At 32.4% G+C, this 20977-nt stretch overlaps 1 protein-coding gene across 1 annotated transcript; it reads left to right on the top strand.

Moving 5' to 3' along the window:
- Nucleotides 1-13140: 13140 nt before the first annotated feature.
- On the top strand, nt 13141-14175 carry LOC123898926 (ethylene-responsive transcription factor ERF017-like). Its single transcript, XM_045949967.1, has one exon. It carries the CDS (start codon nt 13193-13195, stop codon nt 13913-13915), a length of 723 nt encoding a protein of 240 aa, XP_045805923.1. The 5' UTR covers nt 13141-13192; the 3' UTR covers nt 13916-14175.
- The last annotated feature ends 6802 nt before the right edge of the window (nt 14176-20977 follow it).

Genomic DNA, 20977 nt, shown 5'->3' on the forward strand with positions numbered 1-20977 from the left:
TGATTATAGATCTCTTCAATTGATTAATACTTGGAAAAGTAGCAAAAACAACAACAAACAAGCTTGATGAAAAGAGTAGCGTGTAATCTGTTATAAAAGTTAAATGACTGAATTGATATTTAGAAAAATTAAAAGGGTCAAATTAATAGATAAAATTAAAAAGCTAAAACGACTCTAAATTTAAAGATCCTAAAATGTATTTGACATATTTTTATTCACTTTTTGTTCAACTTTTTATTCACTTGTCAAATCCGTGAGAATTTGTAAAACCGGTGATAAACTAATTATAAGGTTCGCTAGTTATGTGTGAAATATGTTCACAGTTTAAGTTGAGAATTGTATTTTTTAAAGTTTGTGCTTTTATAGGTTCGTTGGTTAATTCACATTGAGCTAATTTGTTGTAAAACTTTGATTGTCCACCCGAACAGGCTATGACATAACATCAATCAATTACACACACCTTAAAATTTTATAAATTGAAACTTTTTTTTTCCAATCATTCACTCACTCATGGTCATACGATCTTTTATTCAAAATATTTTCATGGGGTGAAGGAAGGGTGTGGATGACAAATAAGATTATATTTTTATAAGGTTCCGTAGTTAAATTGCGAGGTATGTTCGCATTTAAGTAGCAGATTGTGTTTTTTTTTTTTGCAATTTTCAATAAATAGTTATTATTTTTGGTTACTTTAACATGTGCAATATTGCATATGTTAAACAAACCCTTTATAAAACTCGCTGCATAAAATGCAAGAGGGTAAAACTAAAAATAAAAACGCTAAAAACACGTGAGAAGGGTGAGAACGCGAAAAGAAATTCTCATTATAAATTAGTTTATCGATTTTGAAGTATATGGGCCGATTTGGTTATTTTACTAATTTGGGCCGGGCTTTTGTAATATTGATTATACAAAGAAATAAATCAATACTTCAGTCTTACATTTTTATTTTGATGATCTATGTTTTATTTTTTGTTATTCCAACTGAATTATTCAATTTATAGTTTACGTTTATTTAATGTAGCAGTGTGTCCATGCATCCAAATTATATGTGCATGAAGTTTTTTTGTTTTTGTGGAAAACAAACTCATTAACAAAAGAGTTGCTCCAATGGAAGGAATAGTTACTTTTGAAATTAGTGGTGAGAGAGATAGAGTTCTTTAGAAGGAGGAACTTTTGGAATGTTATTATTTATAGTAAAGTCAGCATTTTTTTTTTTTGAGTGAAGTTGATGAGGTGGAGAGAATGTTAGCTTGGAAATTGGCTCAAAACCATTTAACAAACTAACTGGTAATATAAGTAATGTATGGTAAAAAAAGTTCTATACAATTAAACAATGCTATAAAAATGTCACTTGTTAATATTCTCCTAATGATCTTGTGTCAAAAAAAATATTCTCCTAATGATTGTAACAAAAAAAAAAAACAATTCTCCTAAGGGTCCGTTTGGTAAAAATAAGCTATAAGCTAGCTGATAGCTGATAAGCTAGCTGATAGCTGAAAAGCTAGCTTATAGCTGATAGCTGAAAAGCTAGCTTATTGAAATTAAAGTGTTTGGTAAAATTAGCTTTTAAAGTGGTTATTAAATATAAAATTACATAATTGATAGTGGGTAGTTTATTTTTTAGAGTGGGTAGTTATTAAATTAAAGGGTAAAAATGGAATAAAGTGTAAAAAGCTATAAGCTATAAGCTCAAATGCTACTTAAAATAGCATCTGAAAAAAAGCTATAAGCTAGTACAAAAAGCTTGTTACCAAACACCTCTAATTTTTTGAAACAAGCTTATAAGCTCATATAATAAGCTATAAGCTAGCTTATTTGTGTTACCAAACAGTTCCTAATGATTCATTACTCTAGGGGAGTACGTGTGGAGGGTTGTTGTGTTGTGGCCATAAATAAGATGAGTCAACAAAAGACCAATCCACTAATAGCTCCTCTGACTTTTTGAAAATTTAGGCTTAGATTTTGTAAGAATTGTTTAGTTTTGGAATAATTATTGTTTTAAGATAATGATGTGAATTTGTCAAAAAAAAGGAAGATAACGATATGTAAGTATTAAAAAATATATTAGTGTGAATGTGTATATATCATCTCAATCAGTTTTTTTGTTTTTTATAAAAATTAAAAACAAAAATTCTTCTTGACCAAAAAAAAATAAACAAAAATTCTTAGCCAATATTTTATCGTGAACGGTGAACCTCAGAACCTATGTTTTGATCCTGAATGAAATTTTTTGTGTGAATGGGTATAGGGAAAATTAATAAAGTTTAATGACATTATATAAAAAAAAAAAAAAAAAACTAAACGAGTGTCCCCGAACACGATTTAAGAGTCTTTTTTTTTTTTTGAAGCAAGACATATTATATAAAGAATCAGGGTACACTAGTCATGTCGTTTTGGAGCAGGCTTATAATACAAAGGGAGAAATTGGAGGCCCAAAAGCAATTGGGCTCTATCATTGCCCATCTAGCAAGGGAATGTGCTACTGTATTGCCGTCACGTTTCACCCACGAGAGAGAAACTTCAGCGAAACCTTCCATAGCCCTAGCACTCTGCTGCACTATTTTTCCCCATTCCTTTCTTGGAAAATACTTTGAATTCACAGCTTTTACAATCTGTTCGGAGTCCATTTCAATGATAACCTTCGAAATTTTCATTCAATCCACCATGCTTAAAGCTTCGTGTAAACCCCTTGCTTCTGCTAAAATCGCATCATTTGAGCCGGTAGCCACCCTCGTCTCCGCTCCAACGCAGCGGCCGTCCGTCCCTCTGAGGACCAAACCTATCCCCCAACGGCCATCATCCGAAAGATGAGCATTCACGTTAAGTTTTAGGTAGTTCTCAGGGGGCGGACTCCAGCAGATGTTGTTACGGATTACTTGGGAGCTCGTGGCTGAAGGAACAAGGCGATCAATGGTGATGGAATGCTGGTACTCATAGAGGATTTTCAAAGCACGCTCAACCGCTACAGTCACAGGTGTGTCAGTTTGCTGAAAGATTTTATTATTTCGAGCAAACCAAATACTGTAGGTGATAGTTGATATAATTTGCATGCATTGTTTATCTGTATTGTTGAGCATATAGTTGAACCATTCAGAGTAGGATTGGGTCTGAGAGTTAGAGATAGAAATGGTGAGAGGCGAGGCAAACCATACTTGCTGAGTCCAATCACAATGTAAGAATATGTGATCTATGGTTTCAGGTGCTTGATTACACCTAGGACAAAGTGAGTCACAAAGAATTCCTTTAGTAATCAGATTGGTTTTGGTAGGTAAGGCCTTATGAAGGATTCTCCATATCAGATGAAGCTGTTTTGGGGGGTTGGATAGAGTCCATATTTTATTCCATTGAATAGAGTCATCTGGATAGTGGCTGGTTTGGGCTTGGGCTTGATTTGCATTAGTGTGGTGTCATTCCATAATAGCATGATAACCAGATTTTATAGTATAGACCCCATCTTGAGTGCCCTGCCAACTAATAGTATCTTCCTCCAAATTTCCAGCAAGAGGGATCTGACAAATCATAGAAGCTTCTATTGGGTAGAAATTTTGTTTTATGAGAGGTTCATCCCAAGTGTTACTGTTGGGAACAATTAGATCCTTGACTTTGTTGAGGGTTGTGGTATTTGGTTTAGGGGTCCAAATGTTGCTTCCCACTTGCTTATGTATCCATCTATCCTCCCAAATGTTGATTTGATCACCATTTCCAACAAGCCAATAACATCCCTTTTTTAAAACCCAGCTAGCCTTTTGAATGCTCTGCCACGTATAGCTAGCTCTGTGGCTTTTCTTAGCCTGCAAAAACTGAGTGTGGGCGAAGTATTTGGCCTTCATAATAGTGGCCACTAAAGAGTTTGGCTCTGTAAGAATTCTCCAGCCTTGTTTAGATAAGAGAGCCTCATTGAAAGTTGTTAAATCCCTGAATCCCATACCTCCTTGTTTCTTTTGCTTGCAAGTTTTTTTCCAGTTAACCCAATGAATTTTCCTTTGATCCACATTGCTCCCCCACCAAAATCTGCAAATCATACTTTCCATATGGTTGCACAACCCTTTAGGAAGTAAGTAACAGCTCATGAGATACGTGGGGATGGCTTGAGCAACGACCTTGATGAGTGTTCCCCTCCCAGCAAAGGATAAGTTCTTCTCTTTCCAACCTTTGAGTTTTTTCCAGATTTTGTCTTGTATGTAGTTGAAAACTTGAGTCTTAGATCTCCCAAAGTGGGTCGGTTGGCCAAGATACTTAGCAAAGTGTTCCACTATAGGCATAGGGAGAATTTGTTGAATCTCAAGTTTGGTTGACTGTGAGACTTTCTTGCTAAAAATGAGCTCAGACTTATTATAGTTAACTAGCTGACCAGAAGCCTGTTGATAAGTGGTGATGAGGGCCTTCATTTTAGTTGTTTCAGCTATAGTGGCCCTGCAAAACATGATACTGTCATCAGCAAAGAATAGATGAGTGATTTCAGGGGCAGTTGGAGCAATTTTGACCCCATGTAAAAGATTTTCAGTGTGAGCTTTTGTGATGAGGCCAGAGAGGACATCAGCACATATAATAAAGAGATAGGGGGAAAGAGGGTCTCCCTGTCTGAGACCTCTTTGAGGATAGAAATATTTTGTAGGATTGCCATTAATGAGAATAGAAAAGGAAACAGTAGACACACACTTTAAAATAGTGTTAATGAGCTGCTTCGGAAAATTCATAGATTCAAGGGTGGCTCTCAAAAAATCCCATTCAATTCTGTCATAAGCTTTTGCCATATCAGTCTTTGTACCCACATATCCAGTTTTCTTAGTAGTTTGGGTAAGATAGTGAAATAGTTCATTGGCAATAAGTATATTATCCGTAATTAGTCTTCCCGGAACAAAAGCACTTTGGTTGGGGCTAATGATGGCTGGAAGGATGGCTTTTATTCTGTTTGCTATAGTTTTGGTTATGATTTTGAGAGTGACATTGCAAAGAGAGATTGGTCTGAAGTCACTAGGTTGAGAGGGGTTGTTGGTTTTGGGGATGAGGCATATATGGGTAGAGTTGAAGGGGGCAGGGCTACCATCATTGTTTAGAATTTGAAGCACTGCTTCAGTGATATCCTTTCCTACAATATCCCAATAAGTATGGTAGAATTTTGCAGGGAGGCCGTCAGGTCCTGGGGCAGCAAGTCCCTTCATTTCCTTTATGGCATGGAAAACTTCATCTTCAGTGAAAACTTGGTTAAGTTGATCATGCATATCCTGAGATATTCTATTTTTGACAACCTGCACAGTATCGTTAATATTAGTAGTAGTTTGTTTATTGAAAAGATGTTGGAAATGGTTAAGAAAAACCAATTCAATCTTCTCTGGTTCAGTATGGTTGTTCCCCATATGGTCGGTAATGGACTCTATTCTGTTCTTTTTCCTGCGTTGGCTAGCTTTGAGATGAAAAAACTTTGTATTCTTGTCCCCATGAGTGAGCCAGAGTGCTCTAGATCTTTGGCTCCACCACATTTCCTCTTTTTCCAACAGATCATCTAGTTCTTTTTCTTTATCAGTGATTTGCTGAGTCATGCTTGAATTATTAGGCTTTAGTTGAAGGTCAGCCAGAGCTTGTTGGGTTGCCTTAATTTTCTTAGGTAGGACACCAAAGGTTGTTCTCCCCCAACCATGAAGGTTGTCTAGGGTATGCTGAAGTCTAGTTTTGATATCACCCTGGCTTGTTTGCCAAGCAGCTTTAGTAATTAAGTAGTGTTGATCATCGGTGATCCATATTTGCTCAAATCTTTTACTGTACTGCTGGCTCTTTGTTGTCCTGTTACAGAAATGAGATGAAAATTCTAGCAAAAGAGGGCAATGGTCAGAACGATATCTAACAAGATGATTATTTGTATAATTTGGGAACATATTTGTCCAATCAGAGTTAGCTAAAAAATGATCTAATCTAGATTTCATGAGATGCTCCTCTGGCTGTCTATTTGTCCACGTGTAGATGCATCCTTTGTAGCCCAGGTCCTGTAAGTTGCAGTGGTTAATAGTATTCCTGAAACTAGAAGTAATGTTAGGTTCAAGAGTATTGCCCCCATATTTTTCGTCATTAGATAAAACAATATTAAAATCACCAAAAAGTAACCAACTGGAGGAAATATTTAGGCAAGATAAATCATTAATAAGCTTGCATATGAGGAATTTATTTTGGGCTTGAGGGTACCCATATATACCAGTTGCCCTCCAGTTAAGGTTGGTATGAATAGTAGTTATAGACATGTCCACATAGTGTAAATCACAGTTCATTATTTGAATATTCAAATTACGATGATTCCAAATAAGAGCTAAACCCCCAGCTCTACCCCCACCAGTCACAGAGCAGTTAATAGTGTGGGTAGAATAGGTGTCTTTGTAGCTAGTAAGGAAATGATACTTGGAATCCAGCAGCTTTGTCTCCATGAGAAAAATGAGGTCAGGATTTTGGTTAGCCATGAGCTTCTTTAGAGCTCGCACTGTCTTAGGGTTGCCAAGTCCTCGACAGTTCCAAGATAAGATCCTCATTGCTTTGGGCTGGCCTGCCTAGCAGTGCCTGCCCTTGAATTGTCCTCCATTTTCTGTCTTTTTGCCTGTGCTGGTTGCTCTTGTGCAGCAGTGTCTGTAGAGTTGGTTATAGCTGTTGTTTCATGATTGTAGGTGATTCTTAGCGCTCTTTTAATCCTTTCATCTTTTTGAATTTCCATACATGTCGTGGGGGTTAAATCCTGAAACAAAGGGTTGGTGTGGGCTTGTTCATATTGTTGTGTTTTTTCGGGAGTGTGGGGGTCCTCGGTGGGCTGAACTCTCATTGCTGCAAGTTTTTCCAGTAGGTCAGCAGGGACAGGGGGGCTGTAGTGGCCAAAGTTTTTTCCATGGGATGGGTTACTATAGAATTTCTTGTCTTTTTCTTGTATTTTCCTCTTGCCATATTGAGTTGACCTAATCCAGGGTCCCAATGGGGCTAAAGTTTCCAGATTAAGGCTTTGATTTCTGCATAATTTGTCTACATGACCAATCAATCCACATTTGAAACAGACTTGAGGTAGTTTTTCATATCTGTAATCAATCCAACTAGTCCCATCTATAGGATTTCCCACATGTATCCCAGACACTATGGGTTTGTTGATGTTTATAGCTACCTTAATTTTGATAATGACATGTTTCCCTGGATACTCATAGAACTCAGAAGCCTCAACATTACCCAACAAAGCGCCAATACTTTCTCCCATTTGCTTTGTCTTACAATGGGGTGGTAGCCCCCATAGCTGGATCCAAATGGGCACATGGTCAAAATCTAGAGTATGATAATCCACTTCTCTGTCCCAGGGTTTGACCACTAACCAAGAATTACGAAATATCCATGGATTCCCATGTATGATTCTGTCTTGATCAGCTAAATCATTCATGAAGAATTGCAGCAATTTCCCTTCCAGAACTTGGATTTTGAGGCCTGGTGGGGAGCCCTAAATGCTTTTTAAACCATTTTGTATAGAGCTTGCATGAACAGGTTTATTAGTGATTATTTTGCCAATGATGCTTCTTTGGCAAGCATGCAGGCCTTCATCGATAATAGTGTCAGAGTAGAGAAAAGATCTTGGTATGGTACTTTGGGGTGGTGTGTTGTTTTGGGAGGTGGAAGGTTCAGGTGTATTAGTATAGAAAGTATGATGTGAATTGTGCTGGGTGTTTTCTTGGTGATTCTGAGTGTTTATTGTGAGAGTTTTGTTTTGAGGGGTAGTGAAATTGGTGACTATGGTGTTTCTTGCGGGAGTAATAAGGCAATCTTGAGGGGTAGTGTTATTAGTTACAATGGTATTTCTTGCTAGGGTGTTATGGAAGTCTTGAGGAGTAGTGTTACTAGTGACAATAGTGTTTCTTGTTAGAGTATTATGATAATCTTGGTTATTCATCTTGCAGGTTCAGAAAAAGGAGCAAAAAAGCAGGAACAAAAGGGAGCAAAAGAGCAGGAACATAGATGAAGATAAGGCTGGTTCAGAAAATGCAAAGGTGTGATGAGGGGAGGAAAAAAAAGAAACTGGCTGATGGGTGAAATCAAGATGATAAAAGTTATCAAAGTTGATAACAAGATGATGAAAGAGAATAAAAATGAGTTTTGAAAGTACCTATCTTGATGGGGCTAGTAGTGAAAGAAACCAAAAGTAATAGCAAACCATCCACTGAGGGAGACAACAACTAAGCAATTAGAGCTAAGGATTCAGCAATCATGGCTAGAAAGGATGCAAGTTGAAAAGCATGGAAGCCTATATTATTATTAACGATTAGTAGTGAACTCCGATTTAAGAGTCTTAAATACTCCCTTCGTCCCAATTTGATTGACACAGTTGACTATTTCACGCATGTCGATGCATAACTTTGACGATTAATATTTTTAATTGTATAATAGTAAAAATTATAAAAATTTGATATTTTAAAAAGGGTAAATAGCTTTATACCCCCTGCAAAATATGGGAGTTTTGCGTTACCCCCCCTGCAATTTTTTTTTTTGAGATTACCTCCCTGCAATGTGAATAATCTTTGTCTTTACCCCCTAGGTGCACAACAAGCAGGTGACATGGATATAATCTTGATGTGGCAAGTACATATGGAATTTATTTATTTTCTTATTTATTTTTTATGCCACATCAATTAATAGGTGTAATTTTTTTTTAATTTTTTTTTTAAATTCTGAAAAGTCAGTCAAATTCATTCATCTTCTTCAACAAGAACAACAAGAACAAAGAATTCCATAAGGCTGAAACTCAAAAAAAAAATTATCACAAAATTATTTAAGAAACATGTTTAACAATTTTTTAGAGGGACTTAACAAGTTTTAAGGGGAATCAACAAAATCCATAAACTTGATGGATTCATCAAACAACAACACGAGAACAACAAGTTTTGTCTACTTTTAAATTTGTCCATAACACAGATTCACAGAAACAAGAACAACAACACAAGAACAGCAGCATCCATAAAAAGTTCATCAACATCCATCAAATCACAGTTTCGAATCTGAAACAGAGTAAAAGTTCATGAATCTGAATTCGACTCAAGGGATTTACAATTCGAAAATTCATCCAACTCAAGGGATTTAAGAATCAAAATAAAAAGGATTTAAGACAAAGAAAACTTGAAGGCAAAATTGAAAAGGGATTTGATGAGTGGACTGTTGCTTTTCTGAGAAATTGAAAAGGGGAACTGATGAAAAATTGAGGTTTTTGGGTTTTAAGGTGATGTTGTTGTGAGGGACATGAAGAAGGTAGAAGAAGACAGATTTACCAATTACCATAGAGAGAAGAAGGTTTCTGGGTTGGTGTTTTTGTTCTTTCATCTTCCGATTTTGTTTCTTTCATCTTCAGATTTATTTTAAAAAAATAAAATTTACACCTATTAATTGATGTGGCATAAAAAATAAATAATAAAATAAATAAATTCCACTTATACATGCCACATCAAGATCATGTCCATGTCACCTGCTTGTTGCGCACCTAGGGGGTAAAGACAAAGATTCTTCACATTGCAGGGGGTAATCTCAAAAAAAAAAATTGCAGGGGGTAACGCAAAACTCTCATATTTTGCAGGGGGGTATAAAGCTATTTACCCTTTTAAAAATACTCATCGAGACGAATCAAACAAGGTCTTATATGCTAATATTTATTTTTGTTTATTAGTATAAAAATAAAGTCAAAGCAACATGTGTGAATAGTGCACAACAGTCAACTGTGTCAATCAAATTGGGACGGTCTGTCAAAAAAAAATCAAATTGGGACGGAGAGAATACTAAATTTTATAAAAAAAAAATTATGAAAATGCGTGAAGTCAACACATTGAAAAATGAAACGTTTCAATTTTTAAATATATTATTTCCTTAAAGAGTGCCCGAGGCACTCGTTAGCAAGAACCCAAAAAAAATTATAATGACATCGCTTCAAAAATGAAATGCTACTCACTCCCTCCTTATTTTTTATTTTTATTTTTACCACGAGTATCTGGCTCATTGGATCGTCTAATTTGGTTCATGGATCAGTTTTGACATCAAGTGGCTTCAACCCCCTCTAATCACAGTTGTGGATGATCCAACTGTGACCCTCTTTATTTTTTAACCAAACACGTGACAAATATATCCCCTCTTATTTAACGTTTCTAGTCTCTCACTAGATTTGGTCTAGTGGTAAGAAATTTGGGTAGTAATTTTGGTAACAAATATCTTCCCTCTTATTTACGCATGAGGTTCTAAGTTCGATACTCATTACAAACATTGTAAACAAGAAAAAAAATGTCTCTCACCTCTGTTAAAATGTCTCTCACCTCTTTATGCTTTAATTTTACCTGTACAATATTACACATGTTAAAATAATTAAAAGTAGTAATTATTTATGAAAAAGTAAAACAACAATTGCTTATTAAAAATTTATATATTTAATATAAAATACACAAATTTTAATGATGTCCATAAAACTTTTTTTTTTACGCAATGATGTCCACAAAACTAGAAATACATTTTAAAGTATTCAATGTATAATTGCTATATTTTTGTATTTACCATGTTCATGGTGAATACTTATACTAGTTAGAGTTGTCAAATGGGCTAGCCTGGCCCAGCCCGATACGATCCGATCGGTCAATCAAAATAAATGGACTAGATCGACCCGACCCGATTATTATTGGGTTAGCAATTATCAAGTCCGGTCCGGCCCTTGTGGGATAATGGGCCAGCCCGACCCATTTTATTTTACTATTTTCCTTTTTATTCAATATTTTTATATTATTTTAATGTATTAGTTTTTTATAATTATTCAATATTTTTATATTATTTTTATTAAAATATTATTTGTTGGAAGTGTAAATAATTTTTACATTAACACTAAATATCAATTAAACTTTAATTTTCGGTAAATATACCCTTTTTTATTAAGCTTACACATTTAAATATATTTTTTATAATAATTTATCAATTAAATGATAATTTTTCATTGATATTATTTTTACAAAAATCACATAAATGTATTTTTATTAATTAAATGATGGATCAGCCCAAAGCCTGATGATAGCCCAGCCAAACCCGATGTCCATACGGGCTAAATGGGTTTGGCCCGAAAAAGCCCAATTGCATTTTTGGCAATGTTATTTAGACTCAGCCCGCCCAAAACCATGGGCTAATGGGCCGACCCATCAGTCCGACCTATTTTTAACAAACCTAACTTATACTATAAACATATTATACTTTTAACTTATAAGGCATAAAATAAAAGCTAAAAGCTAGTTTTTTTTTGACTTGGCAAACGGAGTCTATAACTCTATAAGCAATATTTGAGTTGTAAAATGAGCTTAACTCGTGATCATAACCAGTAGTAAAAGAATAAAAATGGATGTCGCCGCCATTGACATTGAGATAGCTATTGTAGAGAGACAGGTAGAAGGAGGATATACACAAATAGTGGATGGATATTTTAGTGGAGAAAGTGACATGTGGGGTCCACATCACCCATGTGGTCCACTAACCTAATATATATCCCAAAAAAGAGGGACACCCATATATAATAAATCGATTTGCTATCAACATCGTACTACAAACAATTTCCCCACGTGCTCTATATTTTATATTGAAAACAATCATAGAGACAAAGAAAGAAAAGACTTTTTTACCAAAAAAATAAAAGAAAGAAAAATACTTTTGTTTTAAAAATAATACTCTATTTGTATCATATTTATAATAAAGTTGTCACTAAACAAAGTCTTTTTCTGTTTGTAATTTAATATTAAGTATTTTATAATTGCATTTCAAATTAATAATTTATATATCACCCTTAGTTCATTATATTTAACTTAATATATTTTATACAAGCAAATATATATTTATATAACTTCAGTATTATATCTTTTAATTCTTTCGTCAAAACATCTTTTAATTCTTAATAATATTCTTTTCTTAATAAATATTTGATTATTATACCGGGTATAAGTAATCTTAAATAACTAAGATGGAAGAGTGTTAATTCATCCTTGCGAAGTAATTTATTGGTGTGTTTGATTTGTTAAAGGGTAAGTATTGGACAGAACAGCACAACACATGACAGAACAGCACAGAACAAACTTTTGGGATATTGAACATTTTTTTGTCTTATACGATATTTTGTTAATAAAATGGTATTTTTGCATTTTAGACAACTTGTACTGCAGACAAAAAGTTGTGCTGTGGTTTAGTGACGGACAAAAAATTCTGTTTTTGTCCTGTCCATTGCCTCCCAGTTTGTCCAGTTCCTGAAACAGTTTTACAATCAAACACATTACAACTACAGTTGTCCTGTCCAGTCCCTTATTTTTTAGCAGATCAAACGGACCCTATGTAATTAAAGTTTTATGAGATCTTTTATTTATTGATTATTATGTTAAAGGTTGTGATCAAATGTTTAAAAAATTCATGTTTGACTCTCTTTATAAACTCCAACCAAAATATTTTTTTATATAAATCATGTATTATCCGCGCGTAATTGCAGATGTTAATTCCTCGAATTTTGTGATACCCAAAAGACGATAAACTCTTTTTAAATTTTTTAAAAAAAATGTTAAACAGTGCTTCAGACACTAGTTAAATATAGCAATATAGAAATTTTATCTTAAAACGTGTGCATGCAACATATGAGTATTAAACATGTAAAAGTCATCTTCTATCATTAATTTTGTATTTTTATTTTCTTTTTGAGTATGCTTAACTAGTGTTCCGAAGACATTGTTTAGCATGACCCAAATTTTAATGATAATGATTCCCAAGACAGGAATCAAACTCATAACATTGCATAAGTTAAAAGAGATTTGTATCATCTCATCTAAGCATTCTCGTGAACAAGTTTTATCTTCTATCTATGGTAGTTAAATTTTTAATGTGAAAAGAATAAAAGTGAAACATTGGCTGAGGAGTAAAAATATTGGGCCTACCGCGTCATCTTGCTAAATGCACCACCCTTCCTTCCTGCGACTTTATATCATAAGTCCATCTGCTACTGCACACTCTTTTTACGCTCTTTATGATCAACACGTTTATACCTTAGACCTTCATTCAAATTCAAAATCCAATTTTTCACACACAATATCATCATCAATTGCTGTTTATTTATAAGCAATCACAACATAATACATCTCTAACATCACATTAAATTTTACTATATGAATATAAACTACTACTATATTATACACTACACATGGATATTAATCAAGTCACCACTCATCAAATTAAAACTTCATCATCATCATCTTCTACTTTAAGTGGCAATAATAAGAAGTACAAAGGAGTAAGATTAAGAAAGTGGGGAAAATGGGTGTGTGAAATAAGGCTACCAAATAGCCGTGAAAGAATATGGTTAGGATCATATGATTCAGCTGAAAAAGCAGCTAGAGCATTTGATGCTGCACTTTATTGTCTTCGTGGTCCTAATGCAGCTTTCAATTTTCCTGATACGCCTTTCAATTTGGATATCAATGTGGCTAGTAACAATTCTCTTACTCATCAAGAGATTAGAGAGATTGCTGCTAATTTTGCCAACAAAAATTTACCTATTGTTATTGATAATAATAATAACAATGTTAATATTAATAATAATGGTAATGGTAATGTTGGTAATGGTAATGTTGATGAATCCAATATTGTGAAGGAAATTAGTGGCTCTTCATCTTCTACTATGAATGTCAATGGGAACATGATTGATTGGACATTTTTGAACATGTTGGATGGTTCAAGTGATAATGTTGGGACTGAAAATTATGGTGGTTTCTATTCCGACTTAGAAAAGATGCACTCCGGTGAGTTATTGTATTCCATTCCACCACCATTTTTTGAAGATTATAATCATCAGAACGAAATTGTTGATGATGATAATGACGATCCTTTTTCTCATCAGTCATTCCTTTGGAACTGGAACTTTTGAGTGTATGTTTGATATCACCATGATTAGTCTGAAATTTTACAAAAAATTCGGCAAATTCATGGTGATACCAAATAGATATATGTATTATGGCTAGAGTTTAACTTTGTTTACAGCCTCTCTTTTAATTGGTATGTATTTTTGCTACCATATATTATATATATGGTTGTTTGTATTGAGTTAATAGCAATAACAAGGATGGCTGGCTAGTTGGTCTATCTCATACCACACACATAATATAAGTATATAGCAAAGTGACCCGTTATTTCATGACATCTCTTTCTATTTGATTAGCACAACCTACCAAACATGCATGGCATTTCCAATTTCAATAAATGTTAATATACTATTTATTGATTATGTTGAATCATCTAGTGTGCTAGCTAGTTGAAGTATAAGCATAAATATCTGCATATACACAATTGTGCACTCCTTTCCATTTTTATTTTTTTGGGTTTTAAATATACTACTGTAGACATAAAATATTAGTGTGGCTTTTCCAACTTTTTCATAGAAGATATCTATGAATCTCTATGTGGTTTTTTTATTTCGTAATGCGTGAAGGAAAACAAGCGCTAACCTTATTATGGAAGGTAGGTTCGCAAGCAACAAACTTGTCAGATAAGGCTCTCGAATCCACCATAAATTTTCGGAATCCACCAGAAATAGTAATTTGGAATCCACCAAACTTGAGAGAAATATCTATATTTTTATTGAATCAAGAGGTTGTCTTCAAGGCTACAATAGTTTAGCTTAAATAGTAGTGAAAAATAAATTGAAAAAGAAAATAACAAACCTAGCTAAATAAAAATAACAAATCTATCTAAAATATAAAAATAACTAATATAGGTAAAATATAAAAATAATTAAATCAAGCTAAAATAATAAATTACTAAAGAAACTCTCCTACATCAGTAATTAATATCCTTATTAACGTAAACAAAACAAAAAAATGTCCTTATTAACAACTTGATATGACCATTCTGTCAAAAAAAAAAACTTAATATGACCGTTATATTAATTAAAAAGTTATTTTGACAACCAAAAAGTTGTCAAACACTATATTTATTTGTTTTTTGACAAACAAACACTATATTTTTATAAGGTTGACAATGAAACAATAATTTTTTCTTTCATTTATTATTAAACTAACTCTTACTTTGTACTACTAGTATGTATTTTATTTCAAAAAGTTGTTATTTTTCAAATATCACTTATAATTATATTGAGATTTAGAGGTCGTAATCACTTGTAAAAATATTACATTTGTTTGTTATTTTTACTCATTTATAAAATTGGTTCCCCTTTTTAAAAATCTTTCAATTTTGGTCTCCATCAGATTTTAAAACTTAAAAATAGTGACTAATATATTTTATAAGATATGATATACAATTTAATGATCTAGATTCATCTAGGTCTATTAATTATAAAAATGAACAATTTTTGAAATTGAAATCAGAGTTTTTAACGAGTTTTCTTATAATTTTATGATTTTGGATCATATAAAAATATTACATGATATTTTAAATATTCACCATTTTAAAATAAAATCTAATGGATGGACTAAAACTAATTGATTTTAAAATAGGAGGAGTAATTTTATGAGTTAATATAAAGGTCTTGCTAACGTATGTTGTTAAGATGTGTTTGATCTGCTAAAAAACATAAGACTGGACTAGACAAATTTTATTGTACCCTGTTTGATTTAGAAACTGATTAGGGCTCGTTTGGTGCACAGTATAAGAGACAGGATAGGATAACTGTATCATATCCTGTCGCAATCCAGTGTTTGGTGATACAGCAAGATATGATAAGTTAATCCTGAAGCTTATCCTATCCTGTCTCTCTAGTTATAATTCTTATCCTGAATTTGAGCTGGGTTACCAGCAGGATAGGATAAAAAAAAAATTACTGGTTTATTTTATAAAATATATTTTAAAATACATAAAATAAAATTAATAAAATATAAATAATTAATTTTTAAATATATATGTGATTTTTTCACAGGGGTAATTTTGTAATTTATATATTCTAAAAAATCAAAATTTTACTAAAATTACAATATTTTAAAGTAAAATTATTATTAAAAAATTGACAAATAGGGATATTAATTTAAATTTTATAAAAAATTAAATATAATTCTTTTGCAATAGTAGTTTTATTATTTACGTATGAGATATATCATATATTTATTTGGCTTATCTAACATGTATATATTATTGAGTTATTTATTTGATCATGATTCATATAAAAAATTAAACTTGATTATTTTCTCATGATTTTTATTTTAAATTATATAAAGTTATTTGATTACTTATTTATGTTTTTTATTTATAAAATTCAAAGTATTACAAAATAATTTTAAAAAAATAACAATTGTTTTACAAGAGTAATTTTGTCAATTAAATATGTTATATATCTTATCATATTATTATGAGCAAGTATGTATTAAAAACAAAATATAATAGTTATCATGTTTGTTATCCTGTGTGCACCAAAAACACATGATATGATAACTGAGTATAACTGTTATCCTGTTGTTATCCTATCCTATCCTTATCCTGTTTTATATCCTATCCTGTCACTATGCTATCCTGCGCACCAAACGGGCCCTTATGGGACAGGGTTAGGAATTATTTTAGGTTTAAGGGTTAGGAATTATTTTAGGGTAGAGTTTAGGGTTTAGGGTTAGGTTTTAGTGTAAGGGTTAGGGGTTAAGGGTTATAGCCTTATAGGGTTAGGTTTAAGGGTTATGGTTTAGGGGTAAGGGTTACATGTTAGATTTTAGGGTTAGGGTTTCAGATTAAGGGTTAATGTCAAGTTTAGGTTTAAGGGTTGGGGTTAAGGGTTAAAGGTTAGGGTGAGGTAAGGTTAAGGGTTTAATTCGTCTATCTTCATCTCTCTTCATATGTCTCTCTTCATCCAACTCTCTTACATCTATGTCTCTTTATCTTTCTCTGTGTGTGTCTCTCTCTATCACTCTTCATCCAACTATATATGTCCTTCGTCTCTCTCCATCTCTATGAATTCATTTCTCTCCATCTTTCTTCTTCTGTGTCTCTCCAGGCAACTCTCTCCATTTGTCTATCTCCATCCAACTCTCTTCATTCATCTATCTTCTTCTGTCTCTCTCCATCCAGTTCTCTCCGTCCATTCTTTTTTTTTTTAACCAAAAAATAACTGCAGAGACCAAATTCAGTAACTAAATAAATTTATAGTGATTTTTTACAAAGTTTTTTAAATGTAGGAACTATATTTTCTTATATAGAGCAAAATGTAGGGACTTTAAACATATTTAAAACTTATTTTTAATAAGCTAGCAACATCATTGCTTCTATAAAATTAATGGTAGAGATCAATTTTGATAACGGAAAAAATTGTAGGATTTTTTTCACCATAAAAAAAATATTAACTATTCTTGACTATAAAGCAAAATGTAAGAAATAAAATATATTTAACCCTAAATATATTTTTTGTCAAGTGACCTAGTGACTAGAAATTTCACCATTAAAATGGATAAATAGAATAACCGAGATTCAAACTTCAATCCCCTAAATATATAATACAATATCTCTGTCAACCGAGCTAACATCATACCTTAAATCTTATATTAAACACATCATTGAATTGGATTAAAGTATTAAACACATCATAATAAATTGGACTTAGCCGTGGACTGTGTGCATGGTTAAAGTTAACCGTGTGTGTATTGTAGGCGGCTAATATGACAATGACATTAAGTGAAGTGAAGGGGTCTCTTGACTTGATGTGATGTGAGCCCTTACATCATCCTACATGAGAATGAGACAACGCCCCTCTTTTTCTTTTTGACAAATAATAAATCACCAAAAATATGTCTGTCCTAAAATAAAAACAACACTTATTTTATAACGATTTTTTTTTGCTACAGCAGCATTTATTTTTATTAGAGACTGGTTTTTAAGAAAAATGTTAAAAAAATTCAAAAAACTTAATGGTTATAATTTTACTTTTAAATTTTACGTTAAAAAAATTTATATAAGAATATTTTGCCTTCAATTTTTTAAGAGAAGTGTTAACAATATCTAAAACTCACAAATTCTCGAATCATTCATTTTACAAAATTTCTTACAAAATTTGTTGAATGTTCATTTTGTAAAAATAAAATAAAAGTGAGTCCATGTGTTAACAATATCTAAAACACATTTATTTATAATTTGTTTACACCTTAATATTGAACCATAAATCTCCAACTTCATTAACCCCTTAACGCAATTGGTTCAATCATTAACTACTCGTCTCATTCAGTCATTTAAATAGGCAAATTTTACTAGTCTATATTTATGTTAATTGTTATGTTAATTTTTTAAAATCGTACCAAAAATTGAACTATGGATCTCCAACTTCATTAAGTTTTTAGTCTAATTAGTTCAACGAGTTGAACTACTAATCTAAACTTTATTATTTAAAAATACATGTGTTAAACGATAGGAGTAAAACAATAAAAAGCACAGAATAGAAGTTGGAAGTTAGTTCACTTATTCTAAGGGGTTGACGTTGTCAGCTTCTTTATGTTTATACACTGTACTTTGTTTCCCGTTTGATTTGAGTTTGACCTTATTATGTTTTCAATATTTTCAACGGTCAAACATGAGAAGGTAGAGACGTGACGTAGAGTGGAGTTGTTCCCTTTCTTTGCTTTGTAAAAGCTCCTTCACAATACTGTATATGGCAAATCATCATTTTGATACTTAGTAGAAGTATGTCACCGTCATATTTGTCTTTAAATTTATTGGATTGTACCTAGAATTATAAATGTCTTTTTTATTAGTTATTTTAATCTTTAAATTTATATTTAATTAGTCAATTTAATTCTCAAATATTTAGTTAGCCAATTTTAATTTAGTCTATAAAATTATTAACAAATATAATAGCAAGATATACTTTTACGAACTAAGATAGTGGTTTGTCAAATATATATATATATATATATATATATATATATATATATATATATATATATATATATATATATATATATATATATATATATATATATATATATATATATAATGTAACTTTTCTATTAATTAAGTTATGCCCATATATACAAAACACATAAGGAATATATTATTGCAAACCAATTTTGTGTACCATATAAACTCAGTCGTTCCTCCAAAAAATTGAAATTGAATTCTCACAAAGAGGAGTGCTAGCAACACATTTTTAAACAAACACACTCTAACACACTCTTTTCTATTGGTTAAAATTTATATGGGTCCCATAAAAGTTATATGGGTCCACATTTTTTTATGAGACCCATGTGAATTTCAACCAATAAAAGAGAGTGTGTTTGTTAAAGAGTGTGTTGCTAGCATTATTCTTCTCCCAAATGATTTATTGCGGAAGGAATTTATTAGTCAATTGACCTCTATATTTTTATTCATATATTAATATACTAGAAGGACACCCGTGCGTCCGCACGGGAGTCGCGGCGTTGCCGCTCCTCACTTGGTAACATGAAATAGTAATTTATTAGGAAGTATATTAAAAGATGAAAAAATAGAAAGATATAATATTTGGTAAAAAAATAACAATGGTAAAATTATCACCAAAAAACCTTAGGTCTCCGTATTAACGTATGAAAATAAATATAGATAATGTAGAAATTATGAAAAAAAATAGGCTACCTTATTAATATAGACTTGAATGCAGTTTTACCCCCTATTTTTAATAAATCGTAATTTGACCCCATATTTCAAAATACGAAATTTTACCCCCGTTATTTTAAAATCCTGAATTTTACCCCGTATTTTATAATTTTTTGCAAGGTTGTCAGAACCGGACCGGTCATTGAACCGGCGTGCTTATCGGTTCAAGGTTCAATTGGTCGGATCGGGGTTCAACCGGGTCGGACCGTTTTTAATTAAATATATTTTTATATTTTAAAATAATATATAAATCAATAATAAATAAATAAATTGCATAGTATTCATTGTTTCAAAAAAAAAATTGCATAGTACCTTCTACAAAAAAAATTGTTAGTAACAATACTCAAAAAAAAAGAAAAAGAAGTGAGTTATTAACTTCACTTTTTTTAAGTGTTGAGCCCAAGCCCACTATAACCCTAATATAATTCTATTTCATTAATATTGCAAGATGAAATGAAAACAGCCGCCAGCAAGCTTTCAAGTGTCCATCTCCATCTTTTCCTTACATCTTCATCTTTCTTCTATATTTTCTTTTTCTTTTTCTTTTTCTTTCTTTTGATTTTGATATATATCTTTCTTCTTCTTCTTCTTCTTCTTCTTTTTTCTGTTCATTCTTCTATATTTTCTTTTTCTTTATTTTGATATATATATATTTTTTCTTTTCTGTTCTATTTTTCTTTAACAGATCTAAATTTTCTATCATCTTAATCATCTATTTTGGTTTATAATTCTGCGTTTTCTCTCCATCCAGCAGAGCCGCTTGAATCGACATTGCTTAGACCTGACAAAAAATGTTAAACAAACGTTGTTTTGCCTTCTTATTTTTTTAAAAATAAAAAATAAAAAATGCTGAACCGCTGAACCGCGCCGGCCGGTTCGTCGGTTTAGACCGGTTCGGAACCGGTTCAAACGTTTTTTTTGCCGGTCGGTTTACAGTCCGTTTTTTGCTCCTAACCGAACCGCTTTCATGTCCGGTTCACGGTCCGACCGGTCCGACCGGCCGGTCCGGTCCGGTTTTGATAACCTTGATTTTTTGGATACCCCCCCCCCCCCCCCCCCCCCCCCCCCCCCCCCAAAAAAAAAATTGCACAAAATCTGCTTCTGAGCCTCAAAATCAAACTTTCGTACAGAACTCAATTTAGATCAATAATTCACCAAGTTGGTACCGAAATGACCGTAGTCGAGTTAGATTTCCACATAATCAAACCCCACTAAATTTGGAGCTACAAAGAGAGAGTAATTACCGCTTTAGTGAAGGTATGTCCAAATTAATTATTGTATGGACCTACTACTGGTATTTTCGTCATGTCTCTCACCATGTAGCTCTGTTTTGAATAGTATTTACATGTATGGAAAGCTAACAAAATTACCCTTG

Source organism: Trifolium pratense, linkage group LG7 (genome assembly GCF_020283565.1).
Source record: "Trifolium pratense cultivar HEN17-A07 linkage group LG7, ARS_RC_1.1, whole genome shotgun sequence".
Taxonomy (NCBI): Eukaryota; Viridiplantae; Streptophyta; class Magnoliopsida; order Fabales; family Fabaceae; genus Trifolium; species Trifolium pratense.